The following is a 24,146-nucleotide window of genomic DNA, read 5'->3' on the forward strand; positions in this document are numbered from 1 at the left end:
CATAGATTTTAAAAAGGTGCACTCCTCGGTAAAAAGTCATCCATGACTTGTAACTTAGTAGAAAATATAAAAAGTTAAAGTAACCGTATTTTAAGATTTTAAGAACTTCAGCTTTGCTATTAGTGTTTCTCGTGAAAATGTAAATGCAAGGTAAGATGTTTGTCCAGCTCACACAGATATGAACTTGTGCTACAATATAATCAATATTGTTCTTCTTACTATTTTATTTTCATACAATGTGGTGAAAAGGATCACAATGAAGCTGTAAAAACTTGTATCATGGAAAAGTTTCCAATGCAATGGAGTGGATTGACGCATTATAATAATAGTTGTGTTTGCTGGAAGTTTGCAGCCCAGGGTTGGTAGACTCCGGATGAAAAGATAACAGTACGATGCAGGGAGCTTTTCACAGGTGTGGACTGGACTACCGGGTGAGACGGTGATCTGTGCTTGTGGCCAGACGAGACGAGACCTTTAAGTACATACCTTGGGATTTCTCGGTCACGTGACTCGGTATATCCAACCTGCCTTCTCACAGCCGGCCGCCCGCCCGCTCTCACCATTGAATGAAAAGGTAAACATATTATATAGCAGCATTCACAGAATAGATCTAGTTATTTTCGCCCAGACACTTCACGGTTATATACTTAAACCCCTCAGAAAAAGGCGGAGTGATACGAAGCGACCGACGCGTCGCTGCTCTGCAGGGCGACGGCGAGGGACAGTCGGTTTGGGCACTTTGCTCTTTCAGGCCTTATCTGTATTAAACGATCACAAACCGAGCTGCTGCCCACCTCCTCCTCTCCCTCATGGACTTCATCCGCGATCAGCGCACTTTTGGCGACATTATTTCTAGATTGAAAGCGATTCGTGCGCGACAAGCGATATAATAGATCAACGCGGCGGTCGGATTTGTGAAGATTACAGTCAATAAAGTGCTGTGCACAAGACTGCCTCATAATCCCTGTGTGAAAGGGTTGGGCAGTGCACCGGCGAAATCTGACTTTTTGCTAAAAGCTGGGTGGGGAATGGAGGGAGACTTCCACACATGCACATTATGGTCAAAAGGGTGTAGTCTTACTTGAATGTCAAACGCGTCTTAGTTTGTGTACACAGTTACTTGACTGAATCGGTGCGTATTTTACATGTCACCACTTTTAACTCGCCCCCCAGAGCCACCCAGTCTTCTAACTGTTTCCACCCACTTTTTGACCGTCGTTTTTGTGTGTGCTGTGTCTTTATTGCAGGATGGCAGAGGTTCCCATGTCATGTGATTGTTTTGTTTCTTTGCCTCCCGGCTCTCGCGATGACCACGTTATTTTTGCAAAGAACGCAGACCGTCCCCGGGATGAGGTGCAAGAGGTGGCCCACTACCCAGCAGAAGCTCACCCTCCAGGCTCCATGCTGGAGGTAAAGCAGTCCGGGACTCCTGCAGTCAGTCACACGCCACGTCTAATGCTGCTCCTCACTGACAACAGGCCACATGCATCATTGAAACAAATACACCTTTATAGAGATATACTGCATACTTACACGGCCTGCTGTATTGCAGAAAATGTATTTAAAAAGATTTAAACCATATATTTGCTCATAATACATTACTATTCAATAACCCTCTCTGAACATATAGTAGAATATTATACAGGAGACTTTATTCATTCCTGTTAATGTTTACTGGAAAGTAATGGAAAGTTTTAAGCCAATGATGAAATGCTTTCTCCTTTCCACCTCTGCTTGTTAGTTATTATGCAAGTGTAAGAAATACTGACTGACACACTGTCAGATCAGACATGGTACCGATGTCGGTGCAATGATAGGAACACGTTCTGTTAAGACACGTGAATTGACTTCTGGTTTTTATTGATTTGGGCTTTTCTGTTGAGTGGAAAGAAAAACCCAAAGACTTTCAACTTGGAATGTACTGGTACTATAGTTCAGAGTTGATATAATTATATATAGTCTTGCAGTTTGGGTTTTAACAGGTTCTTTAGGTTTTGACATATTTGTCTCTGATATATTTGCCTTAGTATAAATACAGTTGGCTGTCGGCTAAACGTAATGGTAGAGGTTGAAAATAAATAAAGACAAATTACATCGTTTTTGTTTTAGTAACTTAAACATTTGTCTATTTAGGCGAATTATTTTAATTTGCAATCAAGTTGTGATGCAAATGTATAAATTATCCATAAATTCATCTGGTTTTAAAATGCAATTTGACTTCAAACTTCATAATAACAGGAACATATGTCTCTCTCATTCTTTTATATTCTGAATGGGACTAATGGATGCCTTAATATGTCTTAGAAAAGCTATATTGTAGATTTGTAAAGCAGGGGCCGATAACATTAATATATGTACAGCAAGAGGAAATTTTGATCTTTGAGTTTCACGAATGTGAAAGTGTTCCTCCAATATGTGTCAGCTCTGCATACTGCATAAGGTATATTACACTGAAATTGTGAGTGCAATTCAAAGCGACCTCAATTTAAACAACAGGATTTTTGCAGTGCACATACATCCAGATCCCTCAAGTGGAGCAGACCCACGCTGTCGTCCTCAGCAAACCTGCCTGGATGTGGGGCGCTGAAATGGGAGCCAATGACCAGGGAGTCTGCATCGGGAACGAGGCGATCTGGACCCGAGAGCCTGTCGGCTCTGGAGAGGCTCTGCTGGGCATGGACTTTGTCAGGTAAGCACAGAATACCTTTTGATACTGTACAGATTCATTTATTTTTAAATCAAAAAGAAAGAAATCTTCTGAGCTGACTGGAAGCAACTATTGACTGCATCCTTATGAATTACAGTTTGGATTTTGTATATTTAGTAGAAGTAATAACTTAATTCTCTTCCGCTTTGATCGGAAGGGTGTGAACATGTTATGACAGGTGTCATGAATACAGTTGAACCATAGCACAGGGGCGCTTATCTATTTATCTCTGTATATAAAAATAGCAGTATCATTTCCTCTAAAATACATGGCAGGCGAGCGTGTAAGCATTGCCTCCACGCTCAACTGGTCTTCAGGATTAGTTAAAAAGACAAACAATAAATACACTGATCAAAGTAGATAAACTATTGAAAATGAAAGAATAACATTCATAACTACATAACCAATGCCCTGTGGAGAAAGACTTTATTCTTTGAAGTAATCCTGCATGATTTGTGATCATCAGACTGGGGTTGGAGCGTGGTGACAGTGCCTGGTCGGCGCTGACAGTGATCACCAGCCTCCTGGAGCAGCATGGCCAGGGGGGGCAGTGCAAGGAGGACCCTGTGCCCTTCAGCTACCACAACACCTTCCTCCTGGTAGACCGCAACGAGGCCTGGGTCCTGGAAACTGCTGGAAGGCTGTGGGTGGCGCAGAAGATCACAGGTAAGCATGGAGGGTTAAAAATTGAGGGTGCAGAGTGAAGGGTACGTTTATGGCAGAGGTGGAGCCAAGTTATTGTTTTGAATGTCACAAGTACGCTTTAAGTCTTCCACCAAGAACAAGGGCTGAACCAGACAAAAATGCTGAACTGAGTGTTCAGATGGTCACTCGAAAAGTTCAAACGCATTGCGCCTGCTAACAGCCACTCTTCTCAGAGGGTGTGAAGAACATCTCTAACCAGCTGACCATCGGGACTGAGGTCTCCGCAGAGCACCCAGAGCTGCGGCGCGTGGCCCAGGATCAGGGCTGGTGGAGCGGTGAGGGGGAGTTCAACTTCGCTCAGGTGTTCACCCCCGAGAACCCGCCTGCCAGGATGGAGCTGGCAAAACAGCGCTATAAGGAAGGCACAGAGCTACTTCAGCAACATGACGGTGAGGGTAGTCAAGTCCTACACTTCCCAGAATGCTTGTGTACACCCCCCTAACAACATTACTGTCAATGCAGCATTCAGTAATAGGTATAGACACCAGTGATTGGAATAGGATAGTTACAGTTTCTGTGTCCCTCCTGTGTTGCCTCTGGTCTCAGGTTCAGTGACAGCAGCTGTGATGATGTCCATTCTGAGGGACAAGCCCAGTGGTATCTGCATGGATTCTGGAGGTATCTGCACCACCGGCAGCATGGTATCTGTCCTGCCCAGAGACACTAGCCTGCCCTGCATCCACTTCTTCACTGCCACGCCAGATCCCTCCCGGTATGTCATGAACTAGATTCTAAACATTTATTAAGACTATAATAAGCCATGTACATCACATCATGTTCCAAAATTATAATTTGTCTATTCTGTCACACTTTATAGCCACATACTGGAAACACAAAACTGTAGTAATCACTTCACATGAACGCTTTTTAGTCTGCTGTTCTAAATTTCTCGTGTCTAATGCAACACTTCTAGGAAAACCTCTCAATCACAGTGTTAAATTTAAGCCTTGTTGAACGGTTTCAGCACTGATTCATATTGTATTTAAACATTATCCTAAATTAGGGAAACAAGAGGGTTAAATAAATAAATAATGCATTATTTTATATGTACATCTGGCCAAAAAACAATTGGGCTGCCCGGTGGTGTAGTGGCTAGCACTGACGCCTCACAGCAAGAGGGGCTGGGGTTCGGCCCCATGACTCTAAACAGGGTAAGCGGTTCAGATGATGGATGGATCTGGCCAAACAATACTTTAGTTGTTATGTATATGTTTTTAATGTTGTTTTTCACCTGCCACAGTGGCTATTTAGACACTGCTGTTTCATATTAGGCACTCCCACCAAAAGGGAACAAACATGTTCTAAATGTTGGACTCTGCATTTCTATTGTTATAATTGCTCACCTTAGCCTCACAGTTGAATTTCCAGCTGTCTCTAACAGGGCAAGGACTGGGTTCAACTCGCACTCCAGTGCACATTGTCGTCAAAACGTCTCACAATGAGTTGACACATTCCAACGTTTACGCGCATGATTATTTTCACTGCGAACAATTTACAACCACGTCACGCCTTCAACACACCCTGACTGCCTCACTGGGATTCAACCTGAGTGAAGTTAGGAAAACAAAACAAGACAATCAAACAAAAAAACTATGGGAAAAAATGGGAAAACCAGCATCTTTTTGCCCACTGTCGGCTCACTCCCAAAAAACAAGCCAACTACAAATTTAGTCCCACAGCAAGAGCAGCTAATGCATCACTGCTGCTGTGCAGAGAAACAAATATTAACAATCTTAAAAAACACTTTAGAACATAAAAAGACATGCACATTAGATGTTTAAAATGACATGACTGAACTTAAGAATACTGGAAATGTCGATCCATTTCCCTACCGATTACCAACCGCCTTCAACCCCAAAGGGAAGGCGGGTCTAAAATTAAAAACAATTAACAACACACACACACACACACACCGTCAACTGGATTAAACACTACAATCTGCACTCTTGTTTTACCTCTTTATCAACATGGAGGTCACCTGCTAATATTCTTTCCCTTCACATCTGTAGCTTTTTCTGCCTTCTCTCTCCACTTCGGGTCAATGGGAGTTTCTATATGTGTCTTTTTCTCTTTCCTATCCCTCCTCTTACCCTGGTAGGTCTATATTCAAGCCTTTTATCTTCTCGGACTTTTCTACCCCTGTGCTGAGGGTGGTCTCCCCACAGTTTGGTCCAGACGACCCTGTCAGGAAGCAGCCTCGCTTTCAGAGCCAGGTGGACCGAAGACATGACCTGTACAAGGCCCACCAGGTGGCGCTGAGCACCATGGAGACCAAGCCGGTGGGCACTGATGGATGACCTAGGTCAATGATTGTGATGTGCCGATTGTGGCAGAGCTGGAAGCTCATGTTCAGTTCAAAAATACTTCCAATGCAGAATCGATTTGATTGAGGCTTGAAGTTGTTAATGATAAATGACAGGCGAGTTGCACTCTGACACTCCCAGGGCCAAGAAAAAACTCAACAGGACCTCACAGTTAATGCACACAAGACAGATGGCATGAGTGTAGACTAAACATGAAAAGACTACAAGTACACATTCATAGCCAAAGAGCAGGGTTTTAATCATGACTACCTCACAACCTCACAGAAGGTATTAGTACTTCAAAACAAAGTGAAATTTTCCATTAAAGCCATTCAACTGACTAGCATGCGTTTTAACCAGCGTTTAATATTATTATTATATAATTGGAATGTCAAAAAGTGACGTGACAGTCACAGAAAGACCAAAGTGCTGTTTACAGACACACAAGAATCTAGTGTCAGAACCAAATTTCCGTTGTCATACTACAGACTGGTTTAAAGCAATGTTCTTTGAGTATGTTGGGCATTCACACTGAAAAGTGTAAACATTAAAGATGCAGTGTTTAGGATGTGGCAGCGTCTATCAGTGATGTTGCAGATTGCCACCAATTAAAACTATATCTACAGTGACAAACGTGAAAACGCTAATGGCCCTGTGTTTGGTTTGTCCCTACTGGGCAACTGTAGAAAAAGGACGGGCGGCTTTGTATGTAGATAAAACAACTTCAACAAAAACACAACAATTCTTATTTTCAGATACACGAAAAAAAACATATTTATAAATGTTATATTCCATATCTGAAAATGCGTTCCATTAAATGCCACACACTGTTTCTTTTAGTACACTGGGCCTTTACATGTTGGTTTAAAAGTAAGTATAGAAGTTTATTATTAACTTTGAACAAACTTTTTCTTGTAAAAAAAACTAATAAAGAAATTGATCATGCCAAAGTCATAGAGAAGAGATAAGCAGAGATAATTTAAAATGGACTACCAAATTATTTTTTCCCACTTTCATAATTTAGTTTTTTGTTAGTGAAGTTTAATTGGCTGGGCATTTCAATGTTCAGTTGATGTATTTTGGTGCATGGATTTATCATTTCATATTTTGTACAAAGCAAGTGAATAGATTTTTGGGCAAATTAAATGCAAAACAGTATATTCAGGCAATTAGTATTTTGTACATTTTGTTCACCATCAGTAGGTATTCTGGAATTTAAACACAACTGTTGCCTGCTGTTTCGGTAAGCAACAAGAGTATGTAGCAGACAGCCAGATTATCATGTAGAGTAAATGGAGATAAGTGATAGCCGGTGCGCAACTACTGGCATTTAGTCTACACCTCCCACCACAGACACCTGGGTGAATTTAACTCAGGACTTTCAAAAGGCTAAGAGTGAGATCTGGATTGTTGTAAAAGTATGTGCTATCTCCGACAGGGACTTGGCCATAGTTTAGGATTCAGATAATGACTCCATTCGTAAGCTTTTAAAAACCATACAATATGCAAATACTATTCGACCCAGGTATTCAAGTTGTTTTGACATCGCTCTGTCTTTTCCTCTCTGTGTGTCAGGACGAGGCTTCAGCTGTCTTTGAGATTCTGAGGGAACTGGAGTCGCAGTGTCTGAGCGAGATTTCAGCCATGCTGAGTGGAGAGATATCCGGAGAAGAACTGGGGGACCTGTTTTTTGATTCCGTGGACACAGAAATAAAGTTTTACCAGTGAGGAGGTGGGAGACTTCAGGAGCTATATGTGCTGTTGTATAGTGCATGAACGTGTTCCTGTTGTTAAGGGTAAAACTTTAGACAACCACTTGGGAGCGGAGAAACTCAAACCCTGAAGAGGGGATTACTATAATAATAGAAGGACTTTCAGTAGCACTATGGATTAAATATACATTACATCAGGTTATAGGAAGAGTTGAGCTAAACTCAATCATTTCTATGTGTTGTGTTAACTAATGCCGGGTCCTTGCATAACTTAAGAACACACTTGATACCATCTAAGTCAAAAACACTTTTTTTTGGATGATACTTTGTAAAATCATGGCAAGAACAGACTATGCAGGTAAAGAGGATTTAAATAGCTTGTCTCCTAAATGAGTATAAGACCAGTCAATGTCATCACAATTAACTTTACTGTACTGCTGAAACCAGGACAGGCCTGGCCGTGATCCTGCAGTATTGTTACAGTTACCAATCTTGTGTGTGTGTGTTTCCCAGCAATTTTTGAAACAATGTTCAAAGAGTAAAGCATGTAAAACAAACATAAGAGAGTAACAGACTTTCTACAGTTAAAACAACTTCACAACTTTCAAGTTATCATAAGGGCTTCAACCATTTGAAACTTGAAAGTTGTGAAGTTTTTTTGTATGCAAATATAGAAATAACCAAGTGTGGAAATATGACCGTGTATCCAGCCAAGCTCATTAAGTGCTTAACGTTGGTGCTGTGTTTAACTGTTTTACTCTTTTACAGCGCCCTCAGGTGGACATCCCTATCGCTAGCAGAGTTGCAGGAGAAGGCCCCGGCTGGGTCTGTTAAACACCCTATGTTCCTCATCTGATTGGGCTTCGCCTCACTCACACAACACATATCCATCATTAACACAGACTAAATGTCTAAAGTGCACTGATTGGAGCAAATTTATCATTTGTATCACCCAGGGAGCAATGAGTGCACTTCATTAGTGAGTATAATGATGTAGACTACACAAGTGCTTATGTAGAGCTGTGTAAAGTTGCACAACTGGGAGTGTGGCTTTTGTTTAACATTATGTTCTTGTACCTAAAACATTGGTTGTTATTTGATGGTTACCTGTTTGGAAAGATCTAATAAAGAATGTGCATAGTCTGTTCTGTGTGAGCTGTGAGCTTCCTGGCCACTGTATTTGAGTGGCTGTTGGTATTCGTAATGCTGGAGTATATCTATTTTACATTTTCTCTCAGTTTCAAATACAATACATGCATTTTGTATTACAAATATAGGTACATTTTTTTTCTCGATTGACCAATTTCTCACAATTTGGTAGAGCAGAGCATTCAGGTTTGAGCTATATAATGTACACAAAGCTCTGGTGAACCCCACAAAAAGGAAGAACAATCACAAAATGTCAGTGTAATGAAGTAAAGCTATTAAAAAAACAACTTGATTATATATATATATATATATATATATATATATATATATATATATATATATATATTAATGAGACTTAAAAAAAAAATAGGGGCAGAATTCTCAGGTGCTCTTCCTCACTCTCCAAGTCCTCCTACTCCCATGAATCGATACCAGAGCCACTGATGTGACATAGCACACACAAAAAATGCAAGGCCTGGCCTTACAAGAACATATAAGTCCATTTTAAATGTTTATAACACAATTCAACTAGAAATATGACTCGAGAGGACTGGGAAGTTACTCAAGGAAGCCTCAGCAAGCTATCGACCACATTCTAGCCCAAAAACTGAAATATGGCTTACTTATGGATGAAACAATATTCCACACAGCATTGCTTGGTATGTACGGCCTTGAGTAGAGCCCCTCTGTTGAGGCGTTATAAGGTCCAGGAATAAAGTTATGGGCATTTTTGTTTTCAGGGATCCCTGTAGCATGAGGTCGTTTTCCAGCCTGTCTGCTGCTCGACTCTCCAGTCCAACGTGTGGCGCTAATGCGCCTATAAACTAGTGTAATAATAACCCAAAGAAGAAGATTAGGTTTGGTTGTTCACACTCCATCCAGGAGGGGGCGGCCGTTTAAATGTTTTACTGTGGGAGGGAACCAAACGGCTTGGTGGTGAGCGAGGTGCTCCAACTTAGCTATAACAGCTAGCTACATGTTAGCCAAGTGCTTAACAAATTGTTGTCGTCAGGACTTTTGTCATATTGCCGAGTCTAGTTTCAGCATTGGCCCCTGTTGATCCCCTGAAAGAAAGTGGAGTCGTCCAATGAAAAAGGTGATGTAACGACAGGTGGCGAACCAAACGCCGTATTGATCATCGCTAACGTTAACGGGTCAGCCAAAAGCTGCTCCCTGCGCCTCAGCTTCCATGTAGTAAAACAGCAGGACGAAAGGTTTCGATTTTAGATGTAAACAATCTAAAAAACATCTTTGATGATAATATATTGTGCTTTTCTCATTTTTATACGATCTAAAGTGAAAGTTAGTTCGCTACGTTAAGTGAGATACCCTTTCAGCCGAACTACTTGCCAACAGCCAGTAGAGCAAATGTTTACGTGACTTTACTGAGGCCATAACTGTTCTGTTTAGGAAGGCGAAGTGCTGACTCAGTGTTTACACCTACATTAAGTATGATTCATATAGTGTTGGTCCACTGTTGCCTGTTTTAAAAGACGTCCATTTGATATAAGTGATTATGTATTTGTTATCTAGGGATGACATTTTAATCTCTCTCAACTCCTTAATTAAAGTTACATTTCATTAAATATTTTTTGTTGTTGCAGGCTTTGACATTCACTTCGTTGCTGAAGTTGTTGTGAGATTATGCAGTCAAATAGGTCTGAGTTCAGTCACAGGCGGCATCACAGCGCTAGAAGTTCAAGGCTGTGGGACGACTATGATCACAGATGGGAAGAAAGGCATGAACCGCACAGAGATGCACCGAAGGATTCCTATCAGAAATATGGTGGAAATGGACATGGTAGCAAAGAGAGAACAAGCAGAAGTAGAGAATACAGTGACTCGCCTAAGATGCTGTACAGCAAAGACTCGGTGAACAGAGACTTTAGCAGAAAGAGCTCAGCGAGGAGACGCAGGTCTTCACCTGATTGGGGTACTTTTGAAAAGAAAAGGCAAAGGTTTACGGAGGATGATAGAGATGATAAAAGATACAGGCTTGAGCCTGAGGACAATACAAACAGGCTGTCACCCGACAGTTTTTCACGTGCACACGTGACCAATGATTATAAACAAATGCTACCACTGGAAGAGGACTTCAAATATAGGAAAACACCTCAAGACTCCAGACACAAATATGTGCAGGAGGAGTTCACCTATAAGCAACAACATGACTGCAGACAATCGTCTGGATATTACAAAGATAGAGTGGGTAATGAAAGGAGCCGAGACTGCTCGCAAGAGAGGAAACGATCACGAGACCGTTCTAAGAAGGTAAGTCTCAATGTATTATTAGTGTTACTGTAAGGACTGTGAACACTTATTTTTAATGTACTTTAATCATATTTCCATCTATATCAAACAGAGTTATGTCCAACCCAAAGAGAGAAATGACAGCCCCTCCACAGATCATGAGGAGTATCGTCAAAATATCGCAAGATTTTCATTAAATGACTCTTCTGGACAGGTGAGTTTATTTCCTTTATCATCCCTGAGTGGTGCAACAGATTTTGCTTGGAGTGCAAAGAATAAAATACATTGTTTTGCATTGTATCAAATGTTTTATCAAGAAGGAAATGTATTTAACACACACACATTTAACAGTTTGGCAAGTAACATTAAATGTCAACATAACTTATAATAATCATGTTTACCTTTTGTTAAATTTGTGGTGAGCTGTCAAATCATTACATAATCAAAGGGATTTGGGTGTATATTTATTTTCTTCCAAATTTCACATAGCAGGTTGTTCCATATTCTACACACGTTTTTGTCAAAAAATAATGCAGATTATGTTTCCATAAACTGTGGTTGCTTCTGTGTGTTTCCCATCAGTCTTTTGAGAGTGACGTCACCAACCAAAGTCCTGCTGTTCCTGAGCAAAAGTCAGCCATGGGGTTCCAGCGTTTCCTCAATGTGCTCAACAAGGGTGTGAATGTCGCTACTCTCACCAAGATAGTGACTCAGACCACCACAGAAGCGGGTGATCGACTGTGTTCGACGACTTCTTTAACAAACACTGATCATCCCTGGTCTCCCGGGTATGCTGGAGGGCAACAGGTAAGCCACCAAAATACCAGCCACTGGAGTGAGAGTGAAGAATTCCAGAGACTGGCTTCTTCACAGCATCGTCACAGGTCCTTTAGCCCAAAGGGGCGGTGTCTGTCTGATGAAAAGTCTCTATACAGGGGTGAAGCAGAACGAAGCTACCTCAGCTCCAACAGTAGATCCAGGTCTCCCTCAGCAGAAAACAAGATAACACTGACACCGGAAGATGAGCATAAGCACAGGCAAATGCAGGATGTTTTGCAGGCCATTGGCATGAATTTTGGATCTGAGGAACTGGGCCGAATGTCCCATCGGATCCAAGAGCGGTTATATGGAAAGAAAGATAGTGACTGCCCACGTAGGAGGAGCAGGGAAAGGGATACCAGGCAAGCGGTTTCACCAAGACCACACAGTAGATCATCGTCATCATCGTCATCATCAAGCAGATCTAGTTTTAGCTCGATAAATCAAAACAATTACAAGAACAAAGACTCCTATAGTGCTCAGAGTGATGTAACCGAGGTACACCAGGTACAGGTGCATGAGGGTGTTGAGTATGGCCAGAATAGCACCAGTAGCACCTCACAGGAAAGTGACAAATGTGAAACTTACTCTAAGGAAAGCAATGCTGCATGTCAAACATTGTCTCAAAATTCAGCCTATGCTTTTCTAACGCCATCACCTACATCTGTCACGCCAGTGTACTCTCCAGTAAACTGTTCAACGCTGCCATACCCACCTCCACAACCTAACCTGCCCTCTAACTTGCCCCACCTTGGACCAAGGCTTTTCATGCCTCCCATGCCTCCCTATTTCACTTACCCCCACGTTCCACCTGTGAGCATCTTTCCGGGAGGTCTAGCTCAGACAAGGCCCCCACTGCCACAGCACATTAGTAATCCACCCTTTTTTAACTTGACAGGTATGAAACCAATTCAGTCACTGAACACAACATATAAACCAAAACCCCTGTCAAGGCCCCGTTGTTTGCAAGTCATTGAAACCAAACAACCTGGATGAAGATGGGTAAAAATCTGACAGATATAGCAAGAAAAGAAAAGAAAATACAGCCGGGCCTTCAGTATTCACAAAACATCCCTTGACAAAATTAATATTGAACCTTTGCAAGCACCCTGTTCAGCAGCAACAAACCACAAGGCAGAGAATAACACAGACAAGGACCTTAACGGACCACAAGTTTATTGACAAACTTGGTTGCGTTGGAGCTTGGTCCATTGCTAGCCTATTGTTCTTGTATCTGTAACACATGTCACGCTAAAGAAAAACACTGTGTAAAGAAAGTGATTATTGATCTCTGAAAATGTTAATTTTTGTTGAAGTTATATTTATCAACAGAAGTTTTTTTGTATTATCCTCATGAAATGGCACCCTAATCCGGAATCCAGAGGGTTTTGTCCAATCTATGATTAATAAAAATGTGCTGTACTCTTAGTTAAGCTATTCTCTTTTCTTTTTTTCTACACATGCAGAAAATGGTGATGTAAATATTTGAATAGCATAATATGAAATGCAATGATTGTAAGTAAATTTCTGAGAGCTGCATTATTACACCAGCTTTTTTTGACTATATTGTGAAGAAAAATATAGTAATTCTTAAAAGAAGGAAACATTAGATTGGACTGTCATGAACTTACTAAAGTCTAAATGATCCTCCGTGGCAGGTTGCACAGTAAATTCAGTGGTTGAGACAGTACAGAAGACTGTATCATCCGAATGGGGCAAATCAGGATGTTGAAAAATCACACCTTATGGTTTGGAAAATTGTTAGCATTCGGTGTGTTTTGTATGAATTGATCAATTCTTATAACAAGCAGGTTAACCATACATTACGTATATTATCTACTTATCGGATCGTTTTTATTGATAACATTCTTGACAAATATTGGTGATAAATGTAAATTTAGATATGTTAAGAATTCACATACAGTGCACCAGGATAAGATCATTAAATACTTGTACCACTTTTTTAGGTTGAAGCTGGTAACTGAAGAACTAAGAGGTACAGATGTGATCTTAGTAGATACAGAATCAGATACTGCTACAGAGACGATGAAAACAACCCTATTGTCCTGTTGAATTGTGTTTCATTAAATGAAACAAACTGATCACTTTTGTTTGCTGGCAACTGTATGAACATGTAGTCATCTAAAGTAGTATGGCATTCATTGACTCATCAGCAATGCCTGAATTAACATCTCAGTGACATCACAAAGGTTTAAGTCCTCAGCCTTAAATCGAACGCTCCAGTCCTAAGTTCTTAACTTTTACAAAGGATCAATAGAAAGCATCCAAAATGGAAACATTACAAACTGGCATGAAATGTGCACAGACCAGAATGGTAAACTCTTGGCACACAGAACATCATTGTATCAATCTACTGAGCATCAGTAATATTGGTGTCAAGAGGTGCCTGCGAAGAGCCCAAAGGATATTAAAAGACATTACCCACCCAGCCACAGCCTACCCTTCTGCCATCCGACAGGCATACAGAAGTATCTGCTGGGATACCACCAGACTTCAAAGCAGGTTTTTTTTTCCCTCAGGACTCCTTAATTCCTCCTCCTCCACATGTATATTATTTATTTTAAAAAAATTGTGTAGCAAAATGGGACTACAAACTGCATCTGGTTGCACAATAACAAATAACGTTGTGTATGACCATGTATACATGGCCTTTACTCATATACCGAATTATTCCTGCAGTGTTGGTACTCCGTCCAGCAGGAGGCGCTGTTAACATCCAGTTTTCAACACCATTGGAGCAGCAGGAGCCACTATTCCTTACTTCAAGCTAATGTCTAACACTAACAGTTATCCTCACCTATTCCTGAAGCTTGCTAAAGGTCAGTTTTGACTTTTCATTTTTCAATAATTTAGTTGTCGAAGTACCATAGTTAAAAATAGACCCTTTCGGTGCTCAGTCGCTGGAATGGGTGGTTTGAGTCGCAGTAACGGTTTGTAGGTAAACAGTCGAGTTAGCTGCAAAGCTAAGCTATCTAAAAACAGCGTTTAACGCGAATCTGTTTTGGTCTGTAGTTTGACAAATCACGAAGGGGTCACTGTTATATCACGCCATCTTAGATTGAGTTTGGCCTTTCAGACGCAAGGCATCGTTTTTCCTTCAAAGTTGTCTGAATGTAACATTAAACCAAGTGAAAGTCTGAGGTACTGTTCCACCAGTTGGGGGCTTGTTCAAAAGGCGAATTACATTTTCTATTAAATAAGGTTAACGTATTTTGCTGTCAGTAAAGTAACTGTGTTATAACAGGTCTGTTATACATGTTCCAAAGTAAACTATCCACACTGTTTCTATTTTGCAGAGTGTTCTGGCTGAAGAATGAATCCAGTCGACTGGGAAGACGTTACAATACGACCCGTCCAGAGAAATCTGCAGAATGTTGTTGAGGACATCATGGAGGATGCTTCAAGAGCCAATGAAAAGTGGAACACTTACTGCAAACATGCAGGACACACCGTTGATGAAGCTCAACACAGCATTGGAGAAAATGTGGGATGGAAGGAACTCACTCCTCCTTCGCATAACTTTTACATTAACAACTCAGAAGTCGAAGAACCAGATGGGGAACCACTTCAGATGGATGAAGAGGATCCAGAGCTGGCAAGAAAGCGAGAAGAGCTTCGAGCGATAGAGGAGCGAATACTACTTAAAAAAGCTGCTATTGCCTTGAAAACAGTTGAGACGACGTCTCCAGACTTTTCCTGTAATGAATCGCCTCCTTGCTTCGCTCTTAAAGACAGGGTGAATTTAATTTTACAGCAAAAACATCCTGGCAGCTTTTTGGCTAAGGTGAGTAATATATTTTTGAATCAAAAAACCAATCAACTGTTGTAGGTCATCATTTTACTTTGACAATCAGTGTTTTCAGCTTGCAGTATCCAACCGGTTTCCAGATAATATACTGTTTACTGCATTGCCTTGTTTTTTCTCAGTTTCGCTCACCCAAAAAGAGAATTGACTCATCCAGCCGGAGCAACGGTGGTCTGGTGCAGGACGACCATCCCATGAAGCTCAGAGTGAAGGCACTAATGCAGCAGAGATATAGTGATCAGAGTGTTTTGCCAGAAAACAGAAAGGTTTGTAATGTTTTATGCTCTTTTGTTTGGTCTTCTGTCTGAATAAGGCCTCTGCTGACACCTCAGTAAAGCAGTCAAAAAGGATCGAGGGTGCCTTTTAACTCCTTGCGAGTATGCCTTGCCTTATACTCACATCTTCCAGATTAGCCTTGATGTTGGTGTGGCTATGAACCCTCAGGAGTCTACTTCAAATGGTCAGACCTCTGCTTTCCAGCCATGTTGTTGAACACTGGCTGTAAGCTCAGTTTCTGGCACTCATTTGCCTTCTCCACTGCATCCTTTCAGGGCACTGTAAGCTTCATGATGTAAACAATATAGAGTGAGGCCGATCATAGCACAAAGTCTGTTCTGAGGTTGGCGGATGAGATTAATGTTATGGTTTTATCACAAATTGTATTTTTTGTACCTTCCTTCCTAAATTACCAAAATATTAGATGCTATTTGATGTCATGAATAATCTCAATAGAAATGCTTCTGTATATCTGACCTATCCCAGGTTCCTGACTTCACACCACCTCCTCCCAGCCAAAACGTTACATCACCAGACGACGAGAACGGCGTCAACAAGGGTTTCCAGCGTTTCCTCAGCATTCTCAACAAAGGAGTTGACATGGACTTCCTCAGTAGAATTGTCAATGATGACAGTGTGGATCATCCTTTAGGTGAGGAGCGACTCAACTTTCAGCCCCCTGCCGCAGAGTACAATTTAGATCCAACCTTCAGGAGAAAGAGCCAGCAATCAGATAGGGAAGCCTCGGTACTGGATAGCAGTCGGACCAACAGTATAGAGAGAAAAAATGACCTGCACAGTCAAGAGAGATCCCTCAGTGAAAGACTTTCCCTACCTGATGATGACGAGAAGAAAAATGACAGAAGTCGTTTCAAGTCTCCCTCCGCAGGGAAGAAGGAGAAGAAAGAAGAAGAAAAATCACAGGTGGACGAGCAGCATAAACAGCTCCAGAACATTCTTCAAACTCTGGGGATGAGTCTGGACGTGGAAGAGATGAGCAATTTAGCAGACCGGACTCAGGAGAGGCTGTATGGGAAGAAGCATGACAACACAAGAGTAGAGCAGGAGAATCGGCAGAGGGGCTCTCAAAAACCTCACAGTAAGTCCTCTTCCTCATCGTCCTCTTCCTCCACCTCCTCGTCAAGGTCAACCGCTAGAAGCTATAGTGTAAGCCCCTCTCGCCGTCGGTGCTCCCACAGCAGGGAATCAAGGCGAATGTCTGAGCGTGGCCACTCGAGAGACACAAGTGGCGCCGGACTGACATGCCATGACGGTAATGAGGACAGTAAAGAAGAATGGACATACAGTGACAAAGGTGAAGAATACCCCAAAGTAATCGCTTCTTATCAACATCCATATGCACCAAACCATACGTATCCCCAGCCTGCTGCTCATTCTGCCTTTGCAGATAACATTTCATCCCAAGACTCACAATACTCTGTTTACAACAGTGGCACCTACAGTGCTGCTTCAAATTCTTACTGGGCATCTACCCAGGGTGCTATTCCTCCCTCCTTTTATACTAGTGGGTGTCCTTATTCACAAAACACCTACCAACACTTTTCTGGCTCTGCAGTGGCACCCAACATGGGTTACCGCCCTCAGCGCAACTCTTTTAACACTCAAATTAACCTACTTGTGAATCCAGATCTGTCGAAGAGTGAAGGACAAACTGGCTCTTCAGGCAATCGCTACCTGCAGGTTGTAAGTACTAAGCAGTCGAACACTAATCGTGGTCGCTGTCTACAGACACTCACAAAGAGTGCCAAGAGGAAGAGGAAGTTAGAAGCAATAAAACTAAAAAGAGGTCATCTGAAAGAGTTTAAATGGGCAGCAAATAAGTTAAATCAATTAATGACAAAGGGGGTGGCTCTGCAGCTCAATAATGATGACCCTGAAGCAAATTTGGTGAAGAAGGGGGAGGCTCCACAGCTCAATGTTGATGACCCTGAAGCCAAGCAGTCGGAAGAAGAAAAACGTCCACCAACAGAGGTGGAAGTAAAAGCGAACTTGAGGAAAAAGGTTGGTGTAATGTTGGTTTAATCAGGTTTTGTCTTGTGTGTCTGTATACTTGTAAGCAGAACATATCAAAGATGTGTTTCACTTACATCTGCTGAAAAGTTGGGCCATGATGAGCAACACAGTAACTGATACGCTTCATTTGTGGATCAGGGCTCGTATATATCAAGTGTCTCATAGCAGGAAATCACTCCAAACCAATAATTCTCAGTGATGTAAATGTGTTTCATAGTGCTATAACCAGGCGTTTTATTCCTGAAGCTTCATAGTACAAAGCGCTGCTCTTAAGAACAAATGCTGAGAACATTTGGAGAATGATGACGCTTTCAAAGAATTTCCTCTTTTAAGTTAGAAAAGATCCCTGTAAAGATAAAGCATTTTAGTCAGAGAAACAACAACAACACTAAGATATCTGGCAACTGGGTAAATGCACCAGTGTTGGCTAGTTTGTAGATTCAGCATGGCTACTGCTATAGGCTGTCCAGCACTCACGGAAACTTAGGAAATTTAGTTACCCATTAATATTTTAAAAAATTACTGCAATAACCAGCATGGTTAATATAGTATCAGCATATAAATAGGCTACTGGGCAAGTAGGCCCAAATGTATTCAACAGAGAGATTCATTTTATTATGTTATTTATAATTACACTATGTCTGAAAAGGGACAATTTCTATGTTTCACTTTCCATTCCAAATTAATTTTCCTTTTGGATCAACTCTTTTGTGCATTTCTCAATCGTGATGCATTCCTTTGCTACTTTCATCATCAGCTCTGAAAATAACAATTTCTTTATTTCTTTTTGGGCAAGTGATGCCAGATTTACTAGTTTCTGGCAAGCGGGCAATCCTTATGGTTGAGCCCTGCATGACAGGGTTTGACAGTTGAAATGTGAGTTGCATCATGAAAGGAATAAATGTTTTTTTAATGGATTTTAAGAAAAACATCGATGTGTATAAAATATGCACAATACATGCAAAATGACGCGCTAATGTTGGCATTGTAAAACCATAAATAGGGCTCACTAGTATATGTTACTTGGCAGAATCAAATGATCTGGTCTGCAAGTTGATATTGCATACATTTGTTTAAATCACAAGTGGCCTGTCAGTGTTATAGCCTCAAATTTCTTTCTAGGATTTTGCAAGATTTTCAAAAAGATACTTTTTACACATTTATCCTGTACTTGTATTATTATTATTTTGTGTATTGATTTAAAACATTTAAAATGTCACAATAATTCCTTGTTGTGATCTTCTATTTTATTTCAAGCTTGAAGCATTTAACCAAAAGGTGAAGCTAAAAGTCACACAGCCAGCAAACCCCCTTCCCTCGTCGACTGGTTGAAAAAAGTAAGTGTGAGAACACTGATGTTTGACAGGGTTTGTCTTCATTAATTAATAAATATTCCCGCATTGGGCTGCTTTTGTTTCATAAGCACTCATCAAATATAATGTTTGCCAATTTTTCACTTCAATAATTCACGAGTTCTCATTTATGATTATACTAATTTAACATGTAATACGTTAAGTCATGCTTTCATGCTCCATTTTTGGGGTAGAATCTAATTCCAACAAACATCACAAAATGTCTTTTTCTTACTGAGATTATACTGTAATAATATATAATACACATATTAGCTTCAGCGCCCTTAAATAGGATAAGCGGTACGGATAATGGATGGATAATATACATGTTCATAAAAATTAAGAAATGAAGTCTTCATTACTCCACAATGGAAAAAAATGTGTTCTATAACTTGTTCTCCTTTCTCTGTAGATACGTGGATCGTCATGACTGTGACAGACTCTGTGGACCTCATGTTCAACATTCATTATTTACACATGCAGTTGATGATGTTAGAGGACCATTTAGTGTTTAGTCATTTTTTCCAGACTTGTAATGAATCATCCTCAAACTCTAACAAGTAAATTATATTTTCCTCAAAATAATATTTTTGTGCCATTAATTGCCATTTTGGGTTGAAGCTGGTTTTACTCGTATCAGCTTAACATTTCTGTGAATACTTTGTAACTCTTTATAAATGCCACTGTTTCTTTATTCATACATTTGATTGAAAAAAAGTATGTTTTGCAAGCTCTGTCTTAATCTGTTGATGAATATATACTTTATTCTTATAACATGTCAGCTTCAGGTATTTTGCATTTACATTACTTTTGTTAAGTAATAAAAAAAAATGTAAATGTTAAAAGTCAATGCTAAATTGGTACAGTTCTCTTTCAAGGTAATTCTGACCAGGTCATCACTGTAAACATGAACTCTTTAACATACACTGTTAACATACACTGCTTGGCCCAAAAAAAAGTCACACACACTATTATTGTGTTGGACCGCCTTAAGCTTTAATTACAGCACACATTCGCTGTGGCATTGTTTCAATAAGCTTCTGCAATGTCACAAGATGTGTTTCCATCCAGTGTTGCATTAATTTCTCACCAAGATCTTGTATTGATGATGGTAGAGTCTGACCGCTGCGAAGCTTCTCCAGCACATCCAGAGACTCTCAATGGGCTTAAGGTCTGGACTCCATGTGTGAACATGATGTCTCATGCTCCCTGAACCACTCTTTCACAATTTGAGCCCGATAAATCCTGGCATTGTCATCTTGGAATATGCCCGTGCCATCAGGGAAGAAAAAATCCATTGATGGTATAATCTGGTCATTAAGTATATTCCGGTAATCAGCTGACTTCATTCTTTGTGCACAAACTGTTGCTGAACCTAGACCTGATTATCCAATAGAAGGCTTGTACCTATTTGCTTAGTTAAATGCAGGTGGCAACTTTTTTTTTGGCCAGGCAGTGTATGTTTACATTGAGCTGTAAGTAGAGCTCAGGCAGACAAACTAACAAAAGCAAGCTGAGGCTGGCAAAGTGGAGTTTGTAGATGTTAATGAAGCCAATTGTGCCAACAGAACAAACTCGGAACAGTCTTATTCGTGAAATGGTACGTTTTTGATTTTTGGGTGACCTGCTTCTTTAAGATACAGTAGATTATAAACGATGTTAGGTCCAGTGTAATTATACAATACGGTTAGTCTATATCAATTTTCAGGAGCAAAATATAGTATTTTACTTGTAAGGAAAGTTTGCAACAGCCTACTTAAACTGGTTGTACCATTACAACCATAAAGACAAAGACAAAAAAAGTACATATTTGCTTATGTATTGAATGGTGTCAGTAGTGTCCCATGAAATAATGATATTATATTTATACATGTGTCCATAACATTTATTCATAATGTAGATAAGTAGAATATGGTTATCCCAAAAGTATGTAGCATGAGAGGCTATCTGTGTCAATAAGATGAGTTCACACCACAATAGTTGTGCTTTTCCTAAATCATATGCCTTTGCCAAGGGTATTTGTACTAATACACAAACACTATTGACACATAAACAAATACAGATTTGGCTTGCAACAAAGTTGAACTTTGAACAATAACATCTACATGTTGATGCAAAGTAATGTAATGACTAAACAAAACCAGAACAATACCTTCCAAATAAATTACTCAAGTAGTCACACAGCAGTCTTTGCAACAGCTGCTCGAGTTGATGCTGTTATAAACAGGAGAGTGTTTCATGCTTTAAAGTTCATCTTTCTCTTCTCCTTGACAGAAGCATGATGCTCTCTGGCCGTTCATGTAGGGTCTGCAGCCCAGCGTCCACACTGTGTTGAACAGAGTGTCTGCTACTGTTTCACATGCTGAGGAGACAAAGGGACAGAAGCAGGAATGGCCATCAGCACACAGCAGTACCCACAAAAGAAGGTCATATTTGACACTGAATAAACAGCTAATTTCATAGTCCTCTGAATTATCAGTTTGTGGCAAGTTTAAGCCCTTGAGCATTTTAAAGGCTTTTATTGAGAGAGATAAATACAAAAAAAAATACTAGTAAGTATTACAGGTGTGAAATATCATGACATATTTTTCAGCTATCACATATGTCAGTGAAATCAGGCAGTAACCACTACTAGTAGTCTTCTGTCATCCCTTTCAAAATTGTGTTGTTACAGTTTGTTACGGTAAAGACTGCCTTTACATACAATGTTTGCACACTGTTTTGTAAGTCAATGGTTGATGGTGTAAGTCTACTTTATGCAAGTAGAACGTGTACTTAAATCAGTTGCTAAAGTTAAGGTAGAATGGTGCTGAAAAACAGAGATGTGCTCAGTAGCTCAGTCCTGTAGGAAATATGGGTTAAAACAACCAACCTTCAACTTTTGACACAAAGCCAAGACTCTTCTTGAGGTCCGAGCAGATGCTGTGGAGGCACCAGCGGAACTTGGAGTCGCAGCGGTACTTGTTGGAGCCGCAGGTGTCGTAACACATATCTAGCTGATTGCAGCACTTGGTCATGGCAGGGATGCCCATGTCCATCTAGTACACAACAGAGGTGATCAATGACAACAATAACAAGTATATGGTCTAACCATCCTGCCAGTAGACATAGATCTTTAAGGAGCAGACCATTACGTCACTGGCCAACAGTTGCCTTAACTTGAACTGAATCCTGATCCGATGTGAGGTTCCAGGACAGGGATGCCAAACAGATTGTAAAGCCTGCCCCACCCTGAGTCAAAATTGTAATTTGTCATTTTGTGCTATCCAAAATAAACTGAACTGAATTGAATTGAATAATAAACTATAATGCTAATTCAGCAAAACCCAACCTTCTTTGCTAATGGGTTTAGCAAACATGTTACAACCAAATTAGAGCAGAGGATGTTGGAATTGTCTTAAATACCGACATACGGCCCCTTAGAAATGCAGTTTCAGCTTTTTAAACATATAGATTAAATTTCATAGTTCCAAAATATAACATGAATTTTCCCTGGACAGACAGAAGAAGCATACCCCCTCTGGCACAGGAAGACCGAAGAAGTAGGAGCTACAACCGTCAGGCTCCGGCAGCTGGTAGCCAACACGAGGAACAGGATCTTTCCCTGAAAGGGGACGCAAACAAAATATTAGATGTAGGTTTGTGAATCACAGCCGTTTGAAAACCTTTTGGGTTTGAAGTAGACCCATGTTTGCTCCGTTTGCACATAAAGAGACAAAAAAAAATAGAAGAAAAAATTAAATTAAATTAAATTAAAAAAGGGGTTGAGATTCCATGAAAGACACAAGATATTTGATTCATACCCTTTCACATGTTATTATACACAGTTCCCAGTCACTGCATGAATCATTCTGGGGTCACAGTCCATTTCCAGATGATAACAGATATGATAAGTGCAATAGTGATACGATAAGTGTCAGTGCAACTTTTTTTGATTCCAAAAAGGAAGTGTTTTTAACTTTAATTTTCTCTTGAGGCACTTTATGGTTATTTGGGTGGAAACACCATCAACTGGAGCTTGGGACGCCCAGCCGTAGACTAACTCTTTCCACTGCATGTAATTATGGTTAGGAGCAAACCATAATACATGTCCTTCTTTTAATTCAAATTAAAACGGAAAATATTTCGAAGCTCTAAAATGATGAATCAGTGGTCGGTGGTCCATAGCGCCGGATCAATATCAGCATTTACCGACTCACCATATCGACAGCGGTATTGGCACACTCCATCACGTCCACCCATGAACTCCAGCATTGAATCAAAGTATCCGCCGACGGACTCAAAGCCATCTCTGAGGGAGTTCATTCCCCAGTCTCCATTCTCGCCCTCTGCTTGTGTGCCATCGGAGGAATGCCCCTGTGGTGGTGCCGCAGTAGCAGCAGGGTGCGCAGCCTCTTGACTGAAGGCACCGTGGATGAACAGGCCCAGCAGGAGGGGAGCAATAAGGGCCCAACGGGTCATTCTGTTGCCGAGACAGCTCAATATGGACAGGTAAGAGTGAGCGAGTGAGGGGAAACACACTCAGAGGCAAAACCCAACCGTTTGTGTGACCTGAACTTTGAGCCCAACACAGAGACGCCCTCCATGTGGAAGAACAAAGTCCAGCCTCTATCTTGTCTTTTTAAAATGTCTGAGCTTTTATCATTCTCTCTGATTAACAAGAGGCAGAGTGTACTTGTTCACTGTTCAACCAAGGGGATTCAATTACATTTGTATCTGACAACTTTCAGGGCAACACACAACTCCAGATGAGGTTATATTTGGGCTAAATTTGATTTTGAATTTCAACAAGAGAGAAAGAACAGATACTTCTCATATACAACCATTGGTGTCACTTTTATTGGCTACAACTTGAAGAAGTGTGTAAAGTTTAAATGTCCTAATTGGATATGATATTGACCAAGTAGCCTAATATTCTAAGCCTTTCCACTGTGTTGATTCACAGGTATATTAGTGATAACAATATCAATTCTAATGTTAAGTCATTAAAGTGTTCCATGATTGACTTGAATT

The 24,146-nt window shown here is 40.6% G+C and overlaps 4 protein-coding genes across 12 annotated transcripts; 3 read left to right on the top strand and 1 right to left on the bottom strand.

Moving 5' to 3' along the window:
* The first annotated feature begins 486 nt into the window (after window positions 1-486).
* On the top strand, window positions 487-8,570 carry scrn2 (secernin 2). The gene is made up of 9 exons (XM_068589388.1): window positions 487-574; window positions 1,248-1,410; window positions 2,508-2,689; window positions 3,174-3,373; window positions 3,586-3,801; window positions 3,959-4,124; window positions 5,511-5,691; window positions 7,291-7,447; window positions 8,196-8,570. The coding sequence occupies exons 1-8, from the start codon at window positions 567-569 to the stop codon at window positions 7,441-7,443; spliced, it is 1,269 nt and encodes a 422-aa protein (XP_068445489.1). The 5' UTR covers window positions 487-566; the 3' UTR covers window positions 7,444-7,447; window positions 8,196-8,570.
* A 926-nt stretch (window positions 8,571-9,496) lies between these two features.
* Window positions 9,497-13,073, top strand: LOC137792800 (serine/threonine-protein kinase fray2-like). 2 transcript variants are annotated; one of them, XM_068588517.1, is made up of 5 exons: window positions 9,497-9,672; window positions 10,181-10,847; window positions 10,939-11,040; window positions 11,409-11,633; window positions 11,762-11,899. In XM_068588517.1, the coding sequence occupies exons 2-5, from the start codon at window positions 10,221-10,223 to the stop codon at window positions 11,765-11,767; spliced, it is 960 nt and encodes a 319-aa protein (XP_068444618.1). In that variant the 5' UTR covers window positions 9,497-9,672; window positions 10,181-10,220; the 3' UTR covers window positions 11,768-11,899. The 2 variants fall into 2 exon arrangements, with proteins under 2 accessions (XP_068444618.1, XP_068444617.1); XM_068588516.1 differs by having other exon boundaries at window positions 11,409-13,073.
* A 1,076-nt stretch (window positions 13,074-14,149) lies between these two features.
* LOC137793165 (zinc finger protein 318-like) lies at window positions 14,150-21,598 on the top strand. 8 transcript variants are annotated; one of them, XR_011078192.1, is made up of 7 exons: window positions 14,150-14,168; window positions 14,346-14,485; window positions 14,963-15,450; window positions 15,594-15,737; window positions 16,234-16,846; window positions 19,039-19,118; window positions 19,546-19,718. XR_011078192.1 is itself a non-coding variant. In XM_068589162.1 (7 exons), the coding sequence occupies exons 3-6, from the start codon at window positions 14,980-14,982 to the stop codon at window positions 19,111-19,113; spliced, it is 2,226 nt and encodes a 741-aa protein (XP_068445263.1). In that variant the 5' UTR covers window positions 14,150-14,168; window positions 14,346-14,485; window positions 14,963-14,979; the 3' UTR covers window positions 19,114-19,118; window positions 19,546-19,718. The 8 variants fall into 8 exon arrangements, 7 of the variants coding, with proteins under 7 accessions (XP_068445263.1, XP_068445265.1, XP_068445267.1 ...); XM_068589162.1 differs by having other exon boundaries at window positions 16,234-17,769; XM_068589164.1 differs by lacking the exons at window positions 19,039-19,118; window positions 19,546-19,718 and adding an exon at window positions 21,408-21,598 and having other exon boundaries at window positions 16,234-17,769.
* Window positions 21,377-23,612, bottom strand: LOC137793166 (group XIIB secretory phospholipase A2-like protein). The gene is made up of 4 exons (XM_068589170.1): window positions 23,333-23,612; window positions 22,649-22,737; window positions 22,006-22,171; window positions 21,377-21,495 (listed from the first exon to the last, which is right to left on the bottom strand). Exons 1-4 carry the CDS (start codon window positions 23,592-23,594, stop codon window positions 21,377-21,379), a joined length of 636 nt encoding a protein of 211 aa, XP_068445271.1. The 5' UTR covers window positions 23,595-23,612.
* Between the last annotated feature and the right edge of the window lie 534 nt (window positions 23,613-24,146).

Source organism: Clinocottus analis, unplaced genomic scaffold, assembly GCF_023055335.1.
Source record: "Clinocottus analis isolate CAN_PGR_092001 unplaced genomic scaffold, fCliAna1.0.p SCAF_22, whole genome shotgun sequence".
Taxonomy (NCBI): Eukaryota; Metazoa; Chordata; class Actinopteri; order Perciformes; family Cottidae; genus Clinocottus; species Clinocottus analis.

Excerpts from the sequence above, each read along its gene's own strand:
- scrn2 (XM_068589388.1), top strand. Across the intron at positions 2,690-3,173 it reads CTGGGCATGGACTTTGTCAG|ACTGGGGTTGGAGCGTGGTG; the intron begins GTAAGCACAGAA and ends TGTGATCATCAG. Across the intron at positions 5,692-7,290 it reads GCACCATGGAGACCAAGCCG|GACGAGGCTTCAGCTGTCTT; the intron begins GTGGGCACTGAT and ends TCTGTGTGTCAG.
- LOC137792800 (XM_068588516.1), top strand. The coding sequence starts at position 10,221 with ATGCAGTCAAATAGGTCTGAGTTCAGTCACAGGCGGCATCACAGCGCT. Across the intron at positions 10,848-10,938 it reads CACGAGACCGTTCTAAGAAG|AGTTATGTCCAACCCAAAGA; the intron begins GTAAGTCTCAAT and ends TATATCAAACAG. Across the intron at positions 11,041-11,408 it reads TAAATGACTCTTCTGGACAG|TCTTTTGAGAGTGACGTCAC; the intron begins GTGAGTTTATTT and ends GTTTCCCATCAG.
- LOC137793165 (XM_068589162.1), top strand. The coding sequence starts at position 14,980 with ATGAATCCAGTCGACTGGGAAGACGTTACAATACGACCCGTCCAGAGA. Across the intron at positions 15,451-15,593 it reads CTGGCAGCTTTTTGGCTAAG|TTTCGCTCACCCAAAAAGAG; the intron begins GTGAGTAATATA and ends GTTTTTTCTCAG. Across the intron at positions 17,770-19,038 it reads AAGCGAACTTGAGGAAAAAG|CTTGAAGCATTTAACCAAAA; the intron begins GTTGGTGTAATG and ends TTTTATTTCAAG.
- LOC137793166 (XM_068589170.1), bottom strand. The coding sequence starts at position 23,594 with ATGACCCGTTGGGCCCTTATTGCTCCCCTCCTGCTGGGCCTGTTCATC. Across the intron at positions 22,738-23,332 it reads CCAATACCGCTGTCGATATG|GGAAAGATCCTGTTCCTCGT; the intron begins GTGAGTCGGTAA and ends GTCCCCTTTCAG. Across the intron at positions 21,496-22,005 it reads CTTTGTGTCAAAAGTTGAAG|CATGTGAAACAGTAGCAGAC; the intron begins GTTGGTTGTTTT and ends TTGTCTCCTCAG.